General features: G+C 41.5%; 1 protein-coding gene across 1 annotated transcript in view; it reads right to left on the reverse strand.

The window, feature by feature from the left end:
- Positions 1-3,317: 3,317 nt before the first annotated feature.
- LOC141788592 (PH domain leucine-rich repeat-containing protein phosphatase 1-like) overlaps positions 3,318-21,514 on the reverse strand; it is a 31,430-nt gene continuing 13,233 nt past the window's right edge. Inside the window, exons 5-17 of the mRNA XM_074667483.1 lie at positions 17,032-17,178; positions 16,356-16,583; positions 16,010-16,212; positions 15,857-15,917; positions 15,676-15,771; positions 14,487-14,642; positions 14,154-14,354; positions 9,926-10,088; positions 8,058-8,188; positions 7,842-7,958; positions 7,531-7,725; positions 7,195-7,432; positions 3,318-5,156 (exon numbers count right to left, since the gene is read on the reverse strand). Of these exons, the coding sequence (XP_074523584.1) occupies positions 4,005-5,156; positions 7,195-7,432; positions 7,531-7,725; positions 7,842-7,958; positions 8,058-8,188; positions 9,926-10,088; positions 14,154-14,354; positions 14,487-14,642; positions 15,676-15,771; positions 15,857-15,917; positions 16,010-16,212; positions 16,356-16,583; positions 17,032-17,178 (3,088 nt within the window). The 3' untranslated portion in view covers positions 3,318-4,004. The remainder of the gene's footprint in view (positions 5,157-7,194; positions 7,433-7,530; positions 7,726-7,841; positions 7,959-8,057; positions 8,189-9,925; positions 10,089-14,153; positions 14,355-14,486; positions 14,643-15,675; positions 15,772-15,856; positions 15,918-16,009; positions 16,213-16,355; positions 16,584-17,031; positions 17,179-21,514) is intronic.

The raw sequence follows: 21,514 nt of genomic DNA on the forward strand, positions 1-21,514 counted from the left end.
AGTTTTATCTTCTAAATTTTAGGACATTTTTAAGTTCATGTTTTATAATTTTTTGCACATTTAGAAATTTAAAAAAAAGAGGTTATTTTTAAGTTTTTTATGTATTTTTTTTTCAGTTTTGAAAGATAGAAAATAAGACATTACAATTTCAACAGTGTAAAACCTCATGTGTTTTTTTTTTTTTTTTCCCAAAAAAACAACTGCTCTGTTAGATAATTATTCACTAGATTTCAGATTTTATTTAGATTCCTATCCACTTTTTTTGTCATTATTGTGAAGATAAAGTAGATTTTGTGGCTCTGGAATTATTTTAAATTCAGGTGAGCTGAGGAAAAATGGCTCTTATTAATTTAATGTTGCAGACCCCTGGTTTAGGCTGTGTTGATAACGGGACGGACAAATGTTGCCAACAACTCAGTGAAAGAAAAGGTTAAGCTGCCTCATTTGATCAATATTTTAAAGCTTTTTCTCCCTCAGCTCAGGAGGAGAATACACTGAGTATTGAATCTTTGTGGACTTAGAAAGAAGGTTCATCAGCTTTATTTTCAACTAAAGAAATAGTTGGGAGATTGTTTTTATGTTCCATTAAATACTCAGCTTTCATCCATGATGATGTGTCTTTGCGCTGGTTTTAAATCCCTGAGATCAGTGCTGAGCTGAATGAAGTTCACTTTTCTCTGTGAGTTCATATTGAAGTGCATGTTTGTGTGTTTGTTAATAATTGTTTTTATATCAAAGTTTGACGTGTTCAATACTGAATCTGTGCTTAAACTCAAATTAAACTGCCACCTCAATGATTTTATTCCAATCGTCTCTCGTTCCTGTGATGAACCGGCCTGTAGGGGGCGCCACAGCCCGGCCCTCCCTGTGCTCCGTCCTGCTTGTTTGTGTCCACTCCAGAGGCTTCCTGCCAGCCCTGACATCACTGCTGTGTGTCCCCTCTGTGCTGTCACACAAAGGGCCCCACACACACTCTAACACACACTCTAACACACACACTCAAACACACACACAAAGGACACAGCGGTGATGTAACTGTGGGGCCGTTCAGTCAAGACTCAATTAGTGACAAAAGAAATCCTCCACAGTGAGGTAATTACACCAGTTCTAATTTTACCCTTTCTGACAACACAGGGCTGATTTTTTCAGAGCTGCACAAACAAGACAACGAGACAGTGACAGAGACAAGTGCACGGGTCATCTGAAATCCTGAATCCATGCATGTACCTTGAGATCTCAAACAGTCGGTTCATCGCAAATAAAGACCAAAGAAACATCCTGAAAGAATGAAAAGGCCAAAACTAACTCTTCCTTACATTAACAGCTACAGTACAGCTGAGTCACTTATTCAATAAATATAAAAATAACACAGGTTCCTTCCTCTAGAGGCCCTATTTCTATTTCTACTGTATAAAAGTGGCATTTCTTCATTATTCTGTATTTTGAGAGCAAAGAACAAAAGGATTTACCAGTTATTCCTGAAACTGGTGTGCACAGAAGAGAGGAAAGGAAGGGCAGTCGCCTTATTGTTGATTTTGTAAGCTAAAGCGCCCTCTTTAGGGCCCAAAATACACTAAAGTGCTACTAAAGTACTCGTGCTAAAGTGCTCTCTTGGGATCCAAAAATCAATAAAAGTGCTCTCTTTGGAGCCAAACTTGCATTAAAATTCCCTCTTTGGAGCCAAATGCTCAATAAAGTGAACTCTTAGGATCTAAAACACAAACTAAAGTGCCCTCTTGGGAGCTACATGCACACTAAGGTGCCCTCTCTGGAGCAAAACATGCACTACAGTGTCCTCTTTTCTGCCAAAACACACACTAAAGAGACAATTTGGGATCTAATACACATACCAAGGGTGCCCTTTTGGGAGCTAAATGCGCACTTCAGCGCCCTCTTAGAAGCTAAATATGCACTAACGTGCCCTTTTAGCAGCCATATGCACACTAAAGTGCTATTTTGGGATCTAAATACGCACTAGTGTGTCCTTTAGGGGGCCAAAAGCACACTTTAGTGCCCTCTTGGGAGCTAATTACGCTCTATAGTGCTCTATTGGAAGCCAAATGTGCACTAAAGTGCCCTTTTGGGATCTAAAACACATTAAATTGCCCTCTTGAAAACTAAATTTGCACATAAGTGCCCTCTTGGGAGCCAAAAGCACACTAAAGTACTATTTTGGGATCTAAATACACACTTAAGTGCCCTTTTAGAGGCCAAAAGCACACTTCAGTGCTCTCTGTGGAACTAATTACGCACTAAGGTGCTCTATTGGGAGGCAAATGTGCACTAAAGTGCCCTTTTGGGAGCTAAACACACATTAAATTGCTCTCTTTTTGAAACTAAAAGTGCACATAAGTGCCCTCTTGGGATCTAAATACGCACTAGAATGCCTTCTTGGTAGCCAGAAGTGCACTAAAGTGCTATTTTGGGATCTAAAAAACACACTAAAGTGCCCTTATGGAAGCCAAAAGCACACTTCAATGCCATCTTGGGAGCGAATTACACACCAATGTGCTCTATTTGAAGCCAAATGTGCACTAAAGTGCCCTTTTGGGAGCTAAACAAACACTTAAGTGCCCTCTTGGGACTCAAATCTACACTTAAGTGCCCTCTTGGGATCCAAAACACACACCAAAGTGCCCTCTTGTGAGCCAAAAGCACACTCTTGGGATCTAAAACACAGACTTAACTTCCCATATTTGGAGCCACACATGCATTAAGTGCCCTCTTTGGAGCCAAATGTACACTAAAGTGCCCTCTTGGGAGCCAAAGTGTGCGCTGTATGTGCCTCTTTTTTTTCCCTTCAGAAGGTCTGTGCGCGCCACTGATTCCTGACCTTCTCGGCACGTCCTTCTCTTCCTCCTGCCCCTTTAACTTTACTGTCTCATGCCTCAAACTTAAGTGTTACACAAAACAGATAGACAGATGATTTCTGACTCCTTTCTTTGGTATAATTTGCTCCTTGCATCAGTGTGAGGCAGCTGTGTCTCAGTGGAGTGGAGACTCACCCCCAGCTCCTGCAGTCACATGTGTCCTTGAGAAAGACACTGAAACCCAAACTGCTCCTGCTGTTGTTCAGCAGTGTTCCTACCCAACCACTGGGGGGCAGTTTTTAGTCGATGGCTCAAAAATCTGACTGTTTAACCTTGCTGCATGATTTTTCACGTCTTTTCTTTTAAGGGAAGATACAGCTACAAGAAAAAAAATGTAAACCTGTCCTTTATTAGTAACTCCTGCAGTCTGAGAGGTCAGCCTTCAAAAAGATTAAAGCAGCTGGAGTAGGAGTAGAAATATCAACCATAAGAAGAATGACAGCGTGCTTATCTGGAAATGTTCATTTATTATATAGCAAAAGTAGCTCTCTTGTGCGAAGTCTGTAACACTGTTCGAGAACATTCATTGAGCTGGTAATGACCCCCCCTCCCCGACCCTTCAGCATCATCTCACCACTGCAGCACCCCGTGAACTCTGCACACTCCCAAAACACTAACCTGGAATATCAGCCGTCTGAAATAATCTTTTCTCTCAGAGAACATTAGTTTGCTTCAGTGACTAGGTCACTTTAAAGTATTAAACTCCTCGGAGTTAGTGTAACAGTTTGTTTTTTTTAACCAACCCCGACAACGGTAAGGCCATCAGCCGTGACGACGAACTTTTGCTACGACAAACGGAACAGTACCTCAACATAAAATGAGTCTCAGAAGTCGAATAAAAAGCATTCAAAGTGCTTCTCCAAATTAAAGATATGGTAAAAATCAGTTACATGTGAAGAATTGATCAACGTAAAGTGTTATAAAAAATTGCATTGCGTTTGAAGGGGCGTGGAGTTACAGTAGAAAATAAAGAATAAGAAAACAGTCTGTGGTCCAGGAGCACGCTCAGGATACGCTAAAGGTTTTTGGAGGGAGCGGTTCGTCTTAACAGTCTTAATCCACGGTTCTCCAACCAGGAGGATCTCTGACATCTGATTCCTGGATGAGGAGGCGTGGCGGTAGAGGGGGCGGAGCTTAGAGCGGGGTGATGAAGTAGTCGGCAGGTTTCTGGAAGCTGTGTGCTTGCTGGTTGTGTGCTTGGATCTGCTCCTGCTGCTGCTGCTGGATGATCTGCCGGACCTCCTCCTCCAGCTCCGGCGGGATGATGAGCTGGTCGTCAGGGTCGGGCTGAGCCGGCGCGTTGAAGTAGCCCCCCTGCTTCCTGACCGGGGCGTCCCCCGCCTCCTCTATGACGTCCTGGTTCCTTGCTTGGCAGGCGACGGAGCCGTTAGCTCGAGCGCGGCGTCCCAGAGTCCCCGACAGAGCCTCCCTGCCCAGGCAGGGGGAGGAGGGGGGGACGGGGGAGGCAGAGGGGGAGAAGGGAAGAGGCGAAGGCTCGTGATGCAAGGCAGCAGCGGGAGGGGTGTGTGTGCGAGGCTGAGGGTGTGTCTGGGGGGCTGAGGCGTCATGGCGGTGCAGACAGTGGACGTCAGCCTCCACCTCTACACGGCTGCCGTTAGAGAAGACACCAGCGATGGGCTCCTCGTCCTCGCTGTCCACGCCGTTATCCGACAGAGCTCCAGAGAACTGTCTGTGGAAGTTCCCTCCCCCACACGGCGGTCTCCTCATCCCGGCTCGCCCCCCCGGCAGGCTCAAGTGGGACGTCAGGGGCTCGGCGTGAGGCGGCGGCTCCTCTGAGGACGCTGTGGATCCGACCTCACTGCTCATCTCTGACGTGCTGAACTCGCTGCTCAGCTCGCTGACGGTCCCCGAGGAGGCGGGCGGCAGCGGGATGCCTCCATCACCACTCCCTGAGTAGGGGTGTGTGGTGGCGTGGGTGCCGGGGCCAGGGCTCGGTGGCGGGGGAGGCGGCTCGCAGAAGCAGCAGCAGTCCTCTGTGATGCTGAGCTGGACGACCACGGCGCTGAGGCTGTCGGAGCAGCCGTAGCTCTGCGCCAGCGTCACCAGCTTCTTAGCAGCAGCCAGAGCATCCGGGACGTTTCTGACCGCCTCCACGGCTTCACCGGGAGACAACATGTCCCATAATCCCCTGCTCCCCAGGAGGAAGAACTCATCCTGTGGTGTTAGAGTCACAGTGGCGACGTGGGGTCTGGGAGTCACTGACGGACAGAGGAAGGAGTAACCCATGATCCTGGTGGAGTCGGTCACTCCGCTGACTTTGTTATCCTGAGAGGAGAAGAAGACAGACGGTTTATTTACTCAGAAAGCATCAAATATGGATGCAAAACTCTTCATATTCACTGATTTCTGTGCCTAAAAGGTTGACACCACCTCTATTTTTAATTTAAAACTAACACAAGATGTGCCTTAATGCTGCATTCTTCCTAATGTCCAGCAGGAGGCGACATGTATGACTCCCGCAGAAGTCATTTTATCTTTGCTCTTAAAAATTCAGCTTACTATTAAGAGTCACTTCTGTTTAAAACAGCTTTGGGTTCATCTCTCTTATTTTTTTTTCAGAGTAACTTCAATCTGTTGATCCAATTCAAAACGCTATTTTGTCAAGCTTAAATTCTCCGTTACTCATAAAAGTGAGTTGTGAAGACGTCAGAAGGTTGCTTTTGACTTGGTTTATTTTTTGTCAGAGGTTGAACAGTATAACCTTGCAGAGCAGATGGATCCCGGCTAAATTCTTAATGGCCCAATCAGGGAAGAGAGGCAGGAGCAACGGAAGTGATGAGCAGACGTGACGTCAGCAGACTTTCATACTTGTCAGCGGTCCTTTAATTCTTAAGTTAACTTTACAAAAACGGCAGTAGTCGTCTGACTCCATTATCACGGCAGTTTCTTGTGTTCCTGTAGTTGTTTGTCTTTTGTTCTTCTGCAGCGGCGCACATGAGCTATGTCATACTGTGCCTTGATGTGGATTGGTCTGTCCAATCACAAGCTGCTGATTTTTTTTGAAGGTCCCGCCTCTAAAAACAAATCCGAAGAGCTTCTACCCAGATGGTCTAAGGAAATATTTCTGTGGTGGATATACGACACTGTTTGTCTGGCGTTTCAGGTTATGAACATTGGGGGTGGGAGAAAAATCAATTCACATGTGTATTGGGATTTTTGGTTTCATAGTACTAAAATCAGGATTCGTTATTAAAAAAAAAACTTTTTTTTTTCAAATTCAAATTCTTAATTTCTGTCTTTGTTATTAAGTGAGATTGGAAAAACGTTACCACTTTTCTCCAGCAGAGGGTGTAATGTTTCTCTCTGACTCGTGATGTGCATTTTACTGGGGAAATATGGCTCCTGATCTAGTCTGTAGACATTATCATCATCATTTAACTTTTTTCCATGGTCTGGTGTTAAAAAACAAATTAAAAATGGCAATAATTGGAAATATCAAAGAATCAAAATTTAAATTGAATTGGCGCCCACTGAGGGCACCGATTCGACTGAAGAACATTATTCAACTACTTTAGATAAACAAAACAGGTACATCTACTTTATTTTGTTAGTGGGCGTGTTGTAGGTGATAACAGGTGCATCCTGACCTTTTTAAATGAGGATTTGGCCCGTGCTACCTGTTGTCACCATGAAGAGTTTAGGAGAGCTGAGAGGTCATAAACAAAAAAATGAAGTTTGAAGCCATGGAGGTTGAGAAACAGATGTATGAGTCACAGGCTGCTGCACAGGAGGTGACGTGCTCCCTCCGCCGTGACACTCAGGCCATCATTGTGCACACAACCCAGCTGGTCGGTGCTGAGTCTGGGCTGACACTGATCGTAAATTCCCTGGCAACAGGTCCAGGGCTCTCTGAAGAGCACTGGAGATAAACATTCACTATGCACAGGTGGGGACTAGCGAAGCTGGCAAAAACACAATCAAAGCTCAGAAATGGCGTTGTTGGACAGGTGAACAATATGTCGCCACTATTTTTTATTTCCGACAGTCTAACTGTTTTGATAAGCGGCACCTCAGCCGTTTGTGTGCAACGCTGCTTTTCAAACGTGCTAAATATAGACGCAATAACAGTGAGTTTCAGGTCTGATAAATCACTCTGCAAGCGCTAATTGATTATATTGGCTAATCAAATGTCTGTCAAAACATGAACAAACAAATTCTATCGAGATTCTATCCACAACATCTCATATTTCTATCAAGGAAAGGTTATTTTGTGATATATTTCTTAATGTTTTTTTTTTTGCCCAGGGCTACCCAGACACAGACTAATAATGTCCAGATAAAAAAAAGCATTGTTTTTCTTTACCTCTGTGATGATGGCATTGTGCTGTCGGACCCTCTGATACTCCGGCCCCTCTTTGATCGTGTGAGTGGTGGTCAGCTGCAGGGCTTGACCATCACGGCACAAAACCGCCTGACACCTGCCGACGTTTGCCGCTTTCAGGGTGAAGCAGCCGCCGTGATCGCCTGGAGCCACAGGGTCGTGTCTGATGTGACATAAAGCAGCAGAGCCTCCCATCCGCTGGCCCGCTGTGCCCAGCTTCCTGCGGGATGGAAACACACACAAACACAGAGTTAAAGATGATCTGTCGGACAGCTGTCTCTGTTTGTCTTCTCAGGGAGTCTCAGGATTTGTTTTTACCTCTGCATGGTGAGGAACGTGTTGGTCATGTAGTCTTCCTGCCTCTGGCCCCTGTGAAGCTCCTCTGCAAGCACGTCTCCCATGGTGCACTGCAGCAGGTAAGGCACCTCGACGTTCCTGTCACCGTCAAAAACCCCGTACAGAGCTTCACGGATCCCACAGAAGCTGTCCAGCGCCAGAGCGGCCACACACAACCTGAGAACAACAGGAAGGAGAGCAGGTTGGTGATAAATAATTCAGAATCACATCCTTGACTTTTTTCATCCCAAAAGAATAAGAAGGTGATGAAAGTAAATCAGCTGAGGACTGACTTGTTTTTGACCCCGGAGGCTTCAGTGTAGCCGTGGCTCCAGACTGCAGGGGCGCCGTGGCTCTCACTCACACACGGAGCAGAAGGAGACGGATCCACTCTGAAACATTTGATGTTACTGCAGGAAAAGAAACAAAAAGGAGGTCAGCAGGTTGATTTCTGGAGTGTGAATGTTTCCCATAGGTTATCAGACGTGCAGCGTCTCTGAGGCTCCTACTTGAGGAGTTCCAGGCTCCTGTGGTCCAGGTTGAGACGAGGGTTTCCTGTGAGGTCCAGCTCCTGGAGCTTTGGAGGAAGAGTCTCTGGCAGAGTGATTTCTGTTAGCTCGTTACAGCTCAGGTCGACACACTGAGGAGGAAGAACAGAAATAAAGAGATGGTTAGTCCACAAGAGGGAGAAACTCTGGATCCTACAGTTTTCCTAGTTTGATTCAGGGGTCCAGGGGTCTGCAATCTTTACTCTCATGGAGCCATTTTGCCTCAGTTCACCTGGATTAAAGTAATTCAGGAGCCGCAAAATCTACTTTATCTTCACAATATAGACAAAAAAAAAAAAAAAAATATATATATATATATATATATATATATATATATATATATATATATATATATATATATATATATATATATATATATATATATATACATATATATATATATATATATATATATAGTATAAAATACTGTACAAAGTAAAAAATCTAGTGGATAAATATCTAAACAAGGAGTTATTCTAATCTATAAAATTGTACATGTAATGTGTTGTTTTTTAAATTTTCAATAAATTTACAAAAAAAAAAAAGAAATTGGCAAAATGGTTACAAATGTTGCAAAAAAAGAAATCTCACAAAAATGTTAAAAATTTGCAAAAATTGCAACTTTTTTCTAAAAATGTAAGTTTTGAAAATTTGCAAAAATCTTAAAAATTTCAAATATTTTTAAGTTTCAAAAGTTTGCAAAAGATATTGAAAATATTAAAATGTTCTCATTTTGTTAAAAATAAATATACAAATGAAATTTAATCAATTTGCATTGTTTTTTACAATTTCAAAATTTGCCAAAAAAATTGTAAAATTTTCAAAAACTCGAAAAAATTAAAATGTAAAAAATGCAAAAATTTCAATTTTAAAATTCAAAAATTTGCCAAAACTTTAAAACGAATTGAAACTTAGGCATTTTAAAAATATATTTAAAAACCTAAAACACTTAAATTTCATAACGTATTGATAATAATGCCCAACTCATCATTTTTTGTTGTTTGCTGATGTCCTGCCACATATCAAGCATGTACATAAAGCCGGCACATTTGCAGTTAGATGAATCCATCCACACAGAATTGAAATCAGTGTTTTTCTTCCAGATTAGTCTTTTTGTAGATTTAGTTACCTTAATCACAGGTTTATGGAAAGTTATTGGCTGTGGACGTTGTAGGAGGTGAAGTAGAGGTGGCAGCCTTTATTACTTGATGTGAATTCAGTGAAAAAATAAAAATCATTTTTTTCAATTTTTTTTAAAGCTACAAGGAGCCACAAAGGAGTCAAAGAGCCGCAGGTTGCAGACCCCTGATTCAGACCCAAGCTGCAAAAAATGATTCAGAAAGAGTCTCGATGTTTCTCAGTCTGTGACACACTTAAGATGGAAAATCATGAATATTAATGACTGAAGTTTTGGATAAATTCTTTCGAACCCTACATTAATTTATTAAAAAATCATCATTTTGAAATCATTATGGAAAAAATGTATTATTTGATTCCACCCTTCATTCAAACAAACTCATGCTCTGACAGAACTACAGTGTGGTCATTTGGGTTCAGAGAAAAGCAGAGATTAGGCAGCTACGAGGAGATTACAAAGGATTTCCTGATCTGGCACAACCCAATAAAGACGAACACAGAGGTACAGGGATAGACAGAGGGATAAAAAAGGGACAGGAGGAGCACTTTTTTCCCTTCAGCGTGGAGTGACGCAGATTATTATCCTCGAAATAACCAGACAGGAGCTAAAGGTGATGTGTGAGACGAGAGGGAGCGTGTAGAGGAGCGGTGCAGCTTAATGACTTAAAGAAACGCTCGTGTGTCTTACTAACCTTGATCTCAGGCAGCTGGAGGACCTCGGGGAAGGCGTTGATGCAGTTGGAGTGGGCGGAGAGCGTGTGCATGCGCTGACAGCTGAGGATGGTGGTGGGCACGGCTCTCAGTCGGTTTCCGCTCAGGTCCAGCTCCTCCAGCTGCTCCAGCCGTGCCAGTTTGCTGCAGGAGGCGGAGGAGGAACAGTTATATCAGAGCAGAACCTGTGACCTCTGTTCTGGAAAAACTCATCTTGTTAAGCATCTTTCTCCTGACAATTAACCTGATTCAGGAGAGACCCAGAAGAAGACTTTAGACTGCTGCTCATGTCTCTTTCAAAACCAGAGCTTTTTGTTGTTAGTTTATGGGTAACTTTCTCCATAGACAGAGATCACAAACCCAGATCTGTAGGCTTACAGTCTGGGAAAATGTGTCATGTTTGATTTGAGAGCAGCTGATGAAACCAAAGGAAAGACTCATGCTTTAAAGACACTAAAGTACAAGGACTGCACTGAGTGAGGTGATGCTGAAGCTTCAGATTTCAGGAATTTGGGCCACTGCCTAACTCTTCTCCAAGGTCTTTTCTGATTTAATTTCCTCATGTATACGTTCACTAAAGCCCTGTTTCCACCAAGTGATTCAGTTCGGTTCGTCGCAACATGGTCCACATTTTGTGAAGATTCCATTGACCAATCCTGGGACAGATACCCAAATTACTGAGAAGTACCGTCCCACTTTTTGGCATCCTTTCATTAGGGTGCCAGACTAAACCGACCCCACAAGGTGGAGCTACAACACTGCAGTCTGCTGATTGGTCAAAAGAATCGTCACTTCCTGTGTGACAGCGGCACACAGTCTTCTCTGAAACAAAGCTTACATGCTCTTTGTAACAAAGAGCCACATGAAAATTAAAAAGGAGACAAATTACTGGATGGCTTCCATTGTCTCTTTGTTTCCTCTGTCATGTCATGGATTTTTTGGTGGGACACACTGAGTAGCACTGCTTTGGTGTCACGCTATTACGAAACTGACACAGCTATTGGTATCCGGTTTACACGTCCCCTACCACTAGGGGGCACCATTGGCTATGGAAACGCAAACAGGATCCAACCTGGACCAAAGCGTTCTGACCATAGACCGTAAAAAAAAAGGGATGTCCGCTTGCTCGGCTCGAAGTGAGGTCTCCACAAAAACTGCTCCCCCTGGTGACTAGCTGCAGTATAGGTTGGAAAATTCATCTCCCCAGTCATTCCAGATGGGCTGTGGTCAAACTTTGAAAAACTGATACACTTCATAGAAATGTTTCTCACGTCTGATTGTTGTTGTGATTTGAAGATATCATTTGGCTGCCTTGTATTCAAGTCCTCTTTTTTTCTGAGAAGTTTTATTTTCATTAGTTATACAAGGTTAAAACGAGGTTTTACGTCATGTTTGACGATGATTGACAGCTGCTGTTCTTGTGTATTTTTCTCGGGGATTGTAAAGTATGTTGGGAGGTAGAGTCAGGAAGAGATAAGACTCTTGAAAGAAAAAAAATATATTATTTTTTGTCACCCAGCTCCACACAGATTCTCCCAGAATCCCTCACAGTCTCTACTGCGCAGACTCTGGCTGCACAACTGTTTCAATGGCTGCGCCTGTGATGGGGGAATTTTGGCTTCAAAACTGTACAATGATAAATGGCGGAGCCACACTGTCCACTCTATATATACAATATACCTGTGGTGTCCCACAAGGGTCAGTACTGGGCCCTAAGTTGTTTATTCTATATATCAATGATATATATAAAGTGTCTGACTTATTAAAATGTATTGTGTTTGCTGATGACACCAATATTTTATGTACTGGAGATAACCTCGAGCAGCTGCTAGATATGGTCAAGAATGAATTGTGTAAACTGAAATGCTGGTTTGACAGAAACAAATTATCACTAAATGTTACTAAAACAAAATTTATGGTATTTGGGAAAAGAAAGACAGATGGTGTAATTGAGCTGACAATTGATGACATACTTATTGAAAGAGTCTATGAAAGTAAGTTCTTGGGCATTCTGGTTGACCATAAGCTGTCCTGGAAACCATACATAAAATATCTGTGCTCAAAAATATCAAGAAGTATTGGAATAATCAGCAAAACAAAATATTTACTGCCACAAAAATCTCTGCGCACCCTCTACTGCTCCATGATCTTGCCATACCTCTCCTACTGTGCTGAAGTCTGGGGTAACACATATAAGACCAATCTACAAAAGATCTGCACATTACAAAAAAGAGTTATACGGTTAATAAGTCATGCTGGGTACAGAGATCACACTAACCCTCTATTTCTACAATTAAAATTGCTTAAATTCTGTGACATAGTTAATCTGATGACTGCTCAGGTGCTATATAAAGCATTGCACAATAATTTACCCGGTAATTTACAAAAAAAATTCAAAACCAGAGAGGGGGGCTATAATCTAAGGGGTGAACATAATTTCATTTTACCAATCATTCACTCAACTCTTAAAAGTTTGTGCATTTCTGTTTGTGGAGTCAAACTCTGGAACAGACTGGATGTCACTTTAAAAATGTGCACTACCACGCAAATATTCAAACTACACTATAAAAAAGTACTACTAAACTCATACAGGTAATTTAAAATAACATGGCCTTGGATTAGAACATTGATAACTATTAACATATGTAAATAATCACAGTAAGTAATTTAAAATGTTGCTTTGAACAGATATACAATGGTGAATTTGAAAGTATTATGAGTTGGATGTTTATGAACACTGTTGTCAGCGGGTTCTGAGTTATAATTTGATATTGTATCTGTTTTGTATTGAAAGGGGCAGAACTAGATAAGCTTTTTTGCTTCATTCTGCTCCTTCTCAAACTGGTTGCTGTGCATGTGTTTGCACTCATATGTTTATTTCTTTATTTCCTTTTGTTTTCTGTTTTTTTAAAGTTTGAGATAAATAAATAAATAAATAAAATAAAATATATACAGTCTATGGTTCTGATTCAGCCCGGACTGCTTGGTGGAAACAGGGTTTAATAATCTGGGATTTTCTATTGTCATTATTGTTATTTTTACGACTGTACATTACTTAAACTAGATAATCTTAAATTCTTTACTATGGTTATAAGTGTTGTGATTGTAACTACTATTGCTACTTATTTCAGTACTTAATAATTTTAATTTAATTTCATTTATTTATCAATTTTTTTGCTCAAAAATCTCTTCTCGCCCTCAACACACAGGCACACACACTTTGTCCTCGCCTCCTGTTGTTGTCTCTGGTGTTTAGTTTTTGTTGTCTTCTTATTTCTGTTTATCTCTTCTCATCTCATATCCATTTTTTCTTTCTTTTAAGTTTCTATATACCACTTGTATTGCACTTGCATTACTTAATAATATAATAAATAAATAAATAAATAAATGAATAAATAGATAAATAAAAATAATAATATTTTTGGCCCCAAATGATGGATGGATTTTTGATTTTTTTTGTCTTATCTAAGCTGTAATTAGATGAAAAATCAGGACTATCTTCTCATTTTTTAAACCAGAACGAATCGTTGCATTGCTCTCTTGAAGCAAAAACAGTGACTTATAAAAATGCTTGAGGCTGTGGTGGATTGGATTGATGAACTTTGCTCAAAAGCCTTTAAGATGTTTGTTTTTTGCCAAGGTAGTCTCTGCTTTCTGATTCCATCCTTCTTTGACACACCTCAGTTAAAAGCACTCTAAAAATGTTACAGAGAGAAGCAAATGTCGCTATTTCAGGCCTGGCCCCTGACGACACAAAGGTAAGTTTCTGAAACTGTTCCACTTTCAGCCGACAGCTGCAAAAAGCAGCTGAACAGAGAGGGAAAACAACGACTGTTTTCCTGTTTTTAAAGACAAAAAACCTCCGCGACAGGAGACAGTTTGCTTTTGTTATTGAGGGGCTTATAAAAATGTTTAAGGCTGCGTTGGATAAGGGACTCCCGTGTTCTGCTGATTACATTTTCTGTTTTTGTCAACGTTCTCTGATGGCTTTGAAGTTAGAGATTATAACATCTGTTTCTGGTTTGAGAATAAAACAGATTTTATCAGTAGGAATCCTTCCTGTAACATCGTCAGGCACGTAGGATAACAGTTTAGCCGGTCAGAGGCTAAAACATGAACTTTAAGGAACACAGAGGGTTCATTCAGCAGTTTTTTTCCCCAGAATCTATTTTTAAACGACACTTTTTCATCCTCAGTGATGTATTTCACCTGGCAGTGAAGGTCTGCAGCTGGTTGTAGGCGAGGTGTAGCACCCTGAGGTGGCCGTGTCCCGTCAGCAGAGGGACACACTTGTCTGTCAGGCTGTTGTTGGTGACATACAGCTCCTCCAGGCTGCTAAAGCTGTCCTCTGATAGGCTGGCTGCGGGCAGGTTCTCCAGCTTATTGGCTGACACATTTAGGTACCGCAGGCTGCCACGAAATCCCAAGAGAGAGAACAAACTTAGCACTTGACATGAGGGGAAAAACTGTGACAGACTGAAGGAGAAAAGCAGACGGAGAGGAGAGCAGGGAGCTAAATGGGTTTGATGATGTGGTGAGCACCTCTGCGCTTTGATGAACAGGTTGTGTGGGAGCTCGGTCAGGTGGTTGTGTTGGAGGTCCAGGACCTCGAGCTGAGATCTCTCCACCCTCTCAGCCAGCCGACACACTTCGTTCCAGCCTGCCAGGAGTTTTCTGAGGCTCCCGCTGGACAGCAGCCTGAAACACACACACAAACACACCAGTTTAGAGTCTCTTTCTGCATTTACTGTGACTGTTTTACCCTCATGAAGACTTAAAATGATACAGTGACCTATCTTCCACAGAGATCAAGCTTTGTCTCATGTTAAACAAAATTTAAAGTCACGTCTGCTCATAAATCAAATCATGTTTCAGCCACAGATTTTTTTTCTTAAGTGCTGAAAAAATCAGCTCACAGGCTGCGAAAGGCTCTGCATCTGTGTGGGCGTGTTGCTAAAGGTAAAAGCTTATGCAATATGAATAATAATACATCTGAGTTTAAGTGTTAGTGCTGTACTCCTTTGTACCTGTGTGCTCAGTGCGTACAGAGAAATGCTGAACGCAGACAAAACCAAACAGCCTCTTGATTCTGAGAGCACATTAAACCTTTACAGTTACAATACAAATATTTACATTACACACATCTTATTCTGTGTATCTTTCAATAACTGTGTCTGGAGAGCTTCACTGAACGTCATTTCTAGGTTTCCTGTGTTGTTTATTCCTCTTCTTCTTCTCTCTTTTCTAAGGCCCCGTTTCCACCAAGCCGTCCGGTTTGGATCAGTGCACTTTGATACGGTTTGGATCGTTAAAGCCTGATCCTGTTTGTGTTTCCACAACCAACCTTAAATATTTCTAAAATTAGTGATTTTTAGTTTGCCTTTTTAACACCGGACCAAGTGAAAAAGTTGTATATCAGATTTTTTCAGTGGGAGTCCGTTCATTTGTGTTTTTGGTCAGTAAAATATGGCCCCGTCTGAGTGCAGAGGAAACCGGCAGAGGAGCAGGGAGGAGGTATTTGGTGCGAGCGCTCTGGGCTTCTGCTGCACAAAAACACTGCTGTAGGGGTAATTTCTGCCCTAAACCTTGTGATAGGACCCAACTTGATCCATCCCGGAGTATCACTTTAAACAAACTGTTAGAGCTGCAACCTGACCAACCAGCTTCCTCATCCTGATCTGATGCTGCAGATCATTTGAAATGAGTGTTGGTGCTCCTGTGTTGTGCTTACTGAACAGGGAGATCGGTCACAGAGTTATGACTGACGTCCAACACCTCCAGTCTGCCGCTCTCACAAACCCAGTCGGGGACACATCCCAGGTTGTTCCTGAAAGAGAAAGAGAGATTCATCTTAGAGGACACACATTAACCTCTTTTCCACACCGTCAGAGAGAGAAAGTTGATTTTCCTACCAGGACAAATCCAGAACAGTCAGATTCTCCGGCACTGGCTGCACCTCTAACACCTTCAGCACTGCAAACACAACATGTGTTATTCTTTCTCAATCTACACATCCAGCATCAGATGTTATCTCTTCATCATGTGACACGTGTGTGTGTCTGTACCGTTGCGTGCAGCATGCAGGCTCTTGAGAGCTTGACCACACACTCTGAGGAGGGAGAGGCTGTTTCTGTCACAGCGGAGGAGCTCCAGCCTGCAGAGAGGCCGGACATCCAGCTCCTGCAGACCCGTGTCCCTCAGGTCCAGATGCGCAATGTGGACCAGCTGCTCTGAGTCTCCCACTGTCAGGTTGTGAAGCCGGTTCAGCCTGAACCAAAGGGAACAGAGACATTAGGTCAGAGGGCATGGAGAGGGTAAACAAAGAGTTAACACAGCTGCTTCATTTCAGCTCACATCTCTGGAAAAGTTTGATTTCACAGAGTTTAGTCCCAGTATTGTGGATAAATTCACCTCAGATCGACGTAGCGAGCAGGCAGCCACTGCAGCCCAGCCATATCCAGGACAGAGAGCTGGTTCCCTGCCAGGCAGAGTCTCTCCATGCCTTTAAGTCTCTCCAGGACGGGAGGGATGCAGTAGAAACAGTTGAAGGACAAACCGAGGTAGGTCAGGCCATCCAGAGAGCCCAGCTCGATGGGCAGGGAGCTGAGGAAGTTCCCGTCCAGGAGGAGAGTCTGCAGGCTGACGTAAAGACAAGACAAAGAGAGGATCTTAAGCTCAGGCTGAATCCATATCTCTTCATTTACTGGATACGTTTTGAAAAATTGATGTCAGCAGAGAGTCCCTTTGCAGTCGCATATTTGACGGTGGATGATAGCTCAGGGCTTGTCCCCACATTCCCTTTTCATGCAGAGGCAGCAGCAGCATGACTCTGCACTCTGATCACCTGAACAAACTCCCTGCACTGTCAGGATGAGTCTCTGGTCTGCAGCCAGTCGACCACTTAACGCAGAGAGGGATTTAATCTGCCCTGATGGAACCACAATGACAACAACTCCCGTCTGACGCCTCTGTCAGCAAAGTGCAGGAGGTCACTGCGGAGACATCGTGCTGCGAGGCTAATTATCATCCGTATTATCATTAATAGCTGAGGCCCAGGGAGGCGGTTTGAGCCAGTCAGACCACTCACTTGTGCATGGATCCGACGTCTGCAGGCAGAGAGGAGAGTTGGTTTCCAGACAAGTTGAGCTCCGTGAGCGAGGGGATGTCACACAAGGCCAGAGGAAACTCTGACAGAGCGTTATTTGACAGACTGAGACTTCTCAGCTTACAAAACCTAGACAGAGGGAGACAGGGACAGAGAGCGATGGAGCAGACAGGGGAGTTAATTCAAGATACAATCATGGTTAGACTTTTCAAAACAGAGACTTCAGAAATGAGGATGAAATTTGAAGTTAAGTTTATCAGGGTAGAGAGGAGCATGAACACTGTTCAATCATAGCAGAACATGAGTATTGGTCGTACAGTAAATCAGCTGTAACAACTAGGGATGCATGATATTATCGGCTGATATTGGCTTAAAAATAAGATATTAAATATCGGCCAACACTCCAATTTTGGCTGATATAACAAACTGATAAAATAATGGGCTGAAGCTGCATACTTTTTTTTTCGACTTTTGTGATTTTTTTTTGCACAGTTCAGATTGATCCGCCCCATATTTGGCTCCTGTTCAGTTTAAATTTAGCCAGCAGTCCGGCACTTCTCACATGTTCCCTGTGAACAGAGGTCATGTTTACTCATGGTCATTTATGATTAGGGATGGGTACCTTTCACATTTGAAACAATATGGTACTGATGCCCAGTACCTGGCAATTGGTATCGGTACCCAATGGTAGCAATTTTTTGTACTTGTTTGTGTTTATGTGGTAAAAAAATATATACATTAGTTTAATAATAAAGTATATATTTTTTCAATTTAACATATTCATTCTTCAAAACATAACCTTGCAATGCTGTCTTCATGGAAAACCACCTGGTACTTTTGACAGAATTTGGTCAGTACCTATAAAAGTACCTAATTCAGTACCCATTCCTAGTTATGAGGTTGGCCAAATTTGCCCTGGTTGTGGGTAATGCTATGATTTTCTCAGGAAGAGCATCATCCAGCTTTCAAGTAGGATTTATCTTTTGGATTTTTTTTGTTTGAAACCAATTCTAATAAATACATTTACAGTTTCAAGTATATATTTTTCTTCTTTAGCACAAGAAATGAATTTAAAAAAACAAATGGGATAAGAGTATGCAGCATAGTACAGTATGCTACTTCCAATTGGACATGCACTTATCGATCGGTGCCGATTTTCTTACTTTTGGGAGATCAGTGATCGTTATCAGTGATGGGTGATCATGATCAGCCCATCTTTACATATAAATCTGATCTTATATTCCTCCAGGAAGGTCTGACAGCCAGCCATTGTTGCTTTTTGCTCTGGGACCTAAAACTCAGGACACTTTATTAGTTGTTTAAGCTAAAACACAAAGATTTTATTGTTCAATGATTTTCAATAATATAGGATTAGAAAATTGAAAGTATATACTGTCAGTTATAAAAAATAAAAATCGGTATCGGCCCAAATTGATATAGGCAGATCAGGCTTTTTAAGGAGATCGGCCAAAAAATTGTGATCAGTGCACCCCTACTTCCAATACAGAAGAGAGTTGATGATCTCAGCAGCATGTGCACAGAAAAATTATCAGTATTGGTATCGGCTAAGTGAGTTGTTAAATATCTGCATTCGGGATGCGCGATATATTGGTATCGATATTGGTATCGGCCGATGTGTAAAAGTGGGCTGATATTTACTCATTAACTGTTGCCCATTTTGAGCAGAGCATCTTGAACCATCTTTAAAGACCCAAAAATGTTGTTTTCTATGCCAAAGTAAACACCAAAATTACCTAAGAAGAGTGGACCCTCTTCTTTTGCCATAACATTAATATTAATATTGGATATCAGTATTGAACAAAATTTTCCTATCGGTGCATCCCTTATCTGCATATCGAGTGTCAGCAAAAAATCCAATATTGTGCATCCGTAGTAAAAGCATTCCTTCCTGACGTTGCTGCAGTGTTCACAGGAATGGATCAATTTTGGGATCAACTCCAAATCTGATCAGTTTGTCCATTTCAGAAACATCTGAAGATTTTCCCTTCAAGCATTCCTAAAATATCATGTCCTTAAGAATGTGACAGAAATATTTTCATTTCTGCATTTTACACTGTTTGGCATGATTTCAGTCAAATGAACTGAAGACTACATCTCTAAGATTGACTGATGCCTTTTGAAATCTACAGTGAGCTCCAGCTTTGACCAGCAAGATTCAATCAGCTATTCAGCTTGTTCTGCAACGTCTCCGGACCTTCCTGATATATCAGATTTATGAGGATAGGCAGGACCGACGTACTGACAGAGGTATGCAAACACAGACAACATTAAGAAAATGGCCTCTGGACACAGCTTCCCAAAGGCATGAAAACAAATACCTGCGTCACGAGCACAGAGAACGACAGGAGCGGAAACCCACGAGGCACTCAGAGCGCACATGCTAATTTAAGCTAAATGTTTACATAACAGAAAGTTTGCACAATAACATAAGAGCACGTGGAACGGGCAGGAGTCTGTGAGTGTATCAGTGTGTGTTTCTCTCTTTGTGTGTATATGTGTGTGTGTATTTCCTGGCTCTCCTACTGTAATCCAGTTCACAGAGGGTTCAGGGTGGAAGGCTGAGCCCAGACCCACGTCCTTCCTCCGGGCGCAAGACGGGGAAAACACATCCCTCAAAGCAGCGGCTGGGAAGTGTGTGTTTATGAGGAACAATGGGTGTGTGTGTGTGACAGAGCTGAACGATTTTGGACAGTAATCTAATTGTGTTTTTTTGGACCAATATTGCAAATTTTTTGGGGGAAGTTCATCTTCTGCATTATTGACTTAACACAAGCAATAAACCGTTCAATAGCTTGACCAATACAACAAAGGATACTGTTAACTTAAAAACAATTCTTTCCTGTCGGCCAGACCTACATGTTATGATAAAATGAGATAAACTGATGTGTTAATTGATATGAATTACATATCTTTGTTTAAATATTACAATTACAGCAGAATATTGACTGATTAATTAAACTTTGGGCCTTGTTTTTTGCCATAAAAACTAGCATATTGATTTTTGCTGGTTCTAAGGAAGACCAAGTACAAGTTACTGTATTCACTCCAGGTCTGTGTACAAAAAAACATCTTTTTTCTTTTTTAAATTTATTACAGTCGTCACGATTTGAAGATTGCTTTCTATTGCATTGCAATGCCATTTTCAATTTAATTAATTGTTGAGCTCAATCCATTTTAAGCCCCGGAAGATTTATAATTAATTTTTGATTTATAATACCACTTTAAAAACTAACAGACAAATATATAATATAAACATTTAATTGTAAAATACTGCAATACTATTATGAAATATGTTTTATTATACTTGGACACCAAATTACTATAATAAAATATTTAATAATGATTATTTTAACAATTTCATACTTTTTGAAATAATTACTTTTTAAACTATTTTCCAAGCTTTGATTAATTAAAAAAATAAATAAATAAATAAAAACAACTTTTTACAAAATCAATTTTTATTCCATGGTGTCCTTTTCCACATTGGCCTTTTTATTTCAAAAAGTTGTTTTTCAGCATAATGACTAGGTCTGATATTAAAGAATAATGAAACATATTTCATAACAATATTGCTGTATTTTACAATTTAATGGCCATATTTTATATTTGTTATTTATCAAATGGTATTTATTTTGTTTGTTATTTTTATGTTTTTAATTATGAATCTTTTGGGGTTTAATAATCCATCTAGTTCAGTTCATGGCTACTATATAAGTTCACTGGCCATGAAGCAGCTCTAAATCTATAAAAATAAAGATCTGAATTACTGGTTATAGTCTTCTTTACCAGAGTTAAAAATTTAGCTTGCAGTAAAAAGATGAGAGTGTATGAATGATCTAGGGCCGGGCAACTAGTAATTGATAATTTGCTACAAAACCAGCCCCCAAACCTGCATATACACCATGGTAACAATGCAGATCCACCCGGCCCTCCAGAAACAGTAACTCCTGGTTATAAAACAGTCACCCCCTGTACCCAGTTGTTACCCAGCCTGTTGGCATTTAGAGAACAGCACAGTTTGTAGCTTAAGTAATAAAATAGACTCGTGCTCTTGCCACAGACGCTGTGTGAAGAAAGCTAGGCGCCTCACACAGAGGTCAAGAGTCAAAGGATGAACGCACATTCTGAGAACAGATGGTCGCCCCCTCATGACGCCAAATATGAGAACCATGCAGAAAATTTCCAGCTTCATGCAGGTGTGATTGTTGTTATGCAGCATTTAAAACTTTCATGTCTGAAGCATCATTTCACATGTAAAGACTATGATACTTAAAATTGACTGATACACAGTGACATGACTACATAAGACTGACGTCATTGGACAAACTGACCCAGGGCTCCAGAACAAACCTCCCTGTTCCTAACTTGGATATCTGCATGTCAAATCTGTCATCAGCACCGCAGCTCTATTTAATCATCAGAACCTCCAGGCCGCCCGCACACA

The sequence above is a fragment of the Halichoeres trimaculatus genome, unplaced genomic scaffold (genome assembly GCF_033239565.1).
Source record: "Halichoeres trimaculatus isolate MK-OKI-2021-1 unplaced genomic scaffold, fHalTri1.1 fHalTri1_scaffold_4, whole genome shotgun sequence".
Taxonomy (NCBI): domain Eukaryota; kingdom Metazoa; phylum Chordata; class Actinopteri; order Labriformes; family Labridae; genus Halichoeres; species Halichoeres trimaculatus.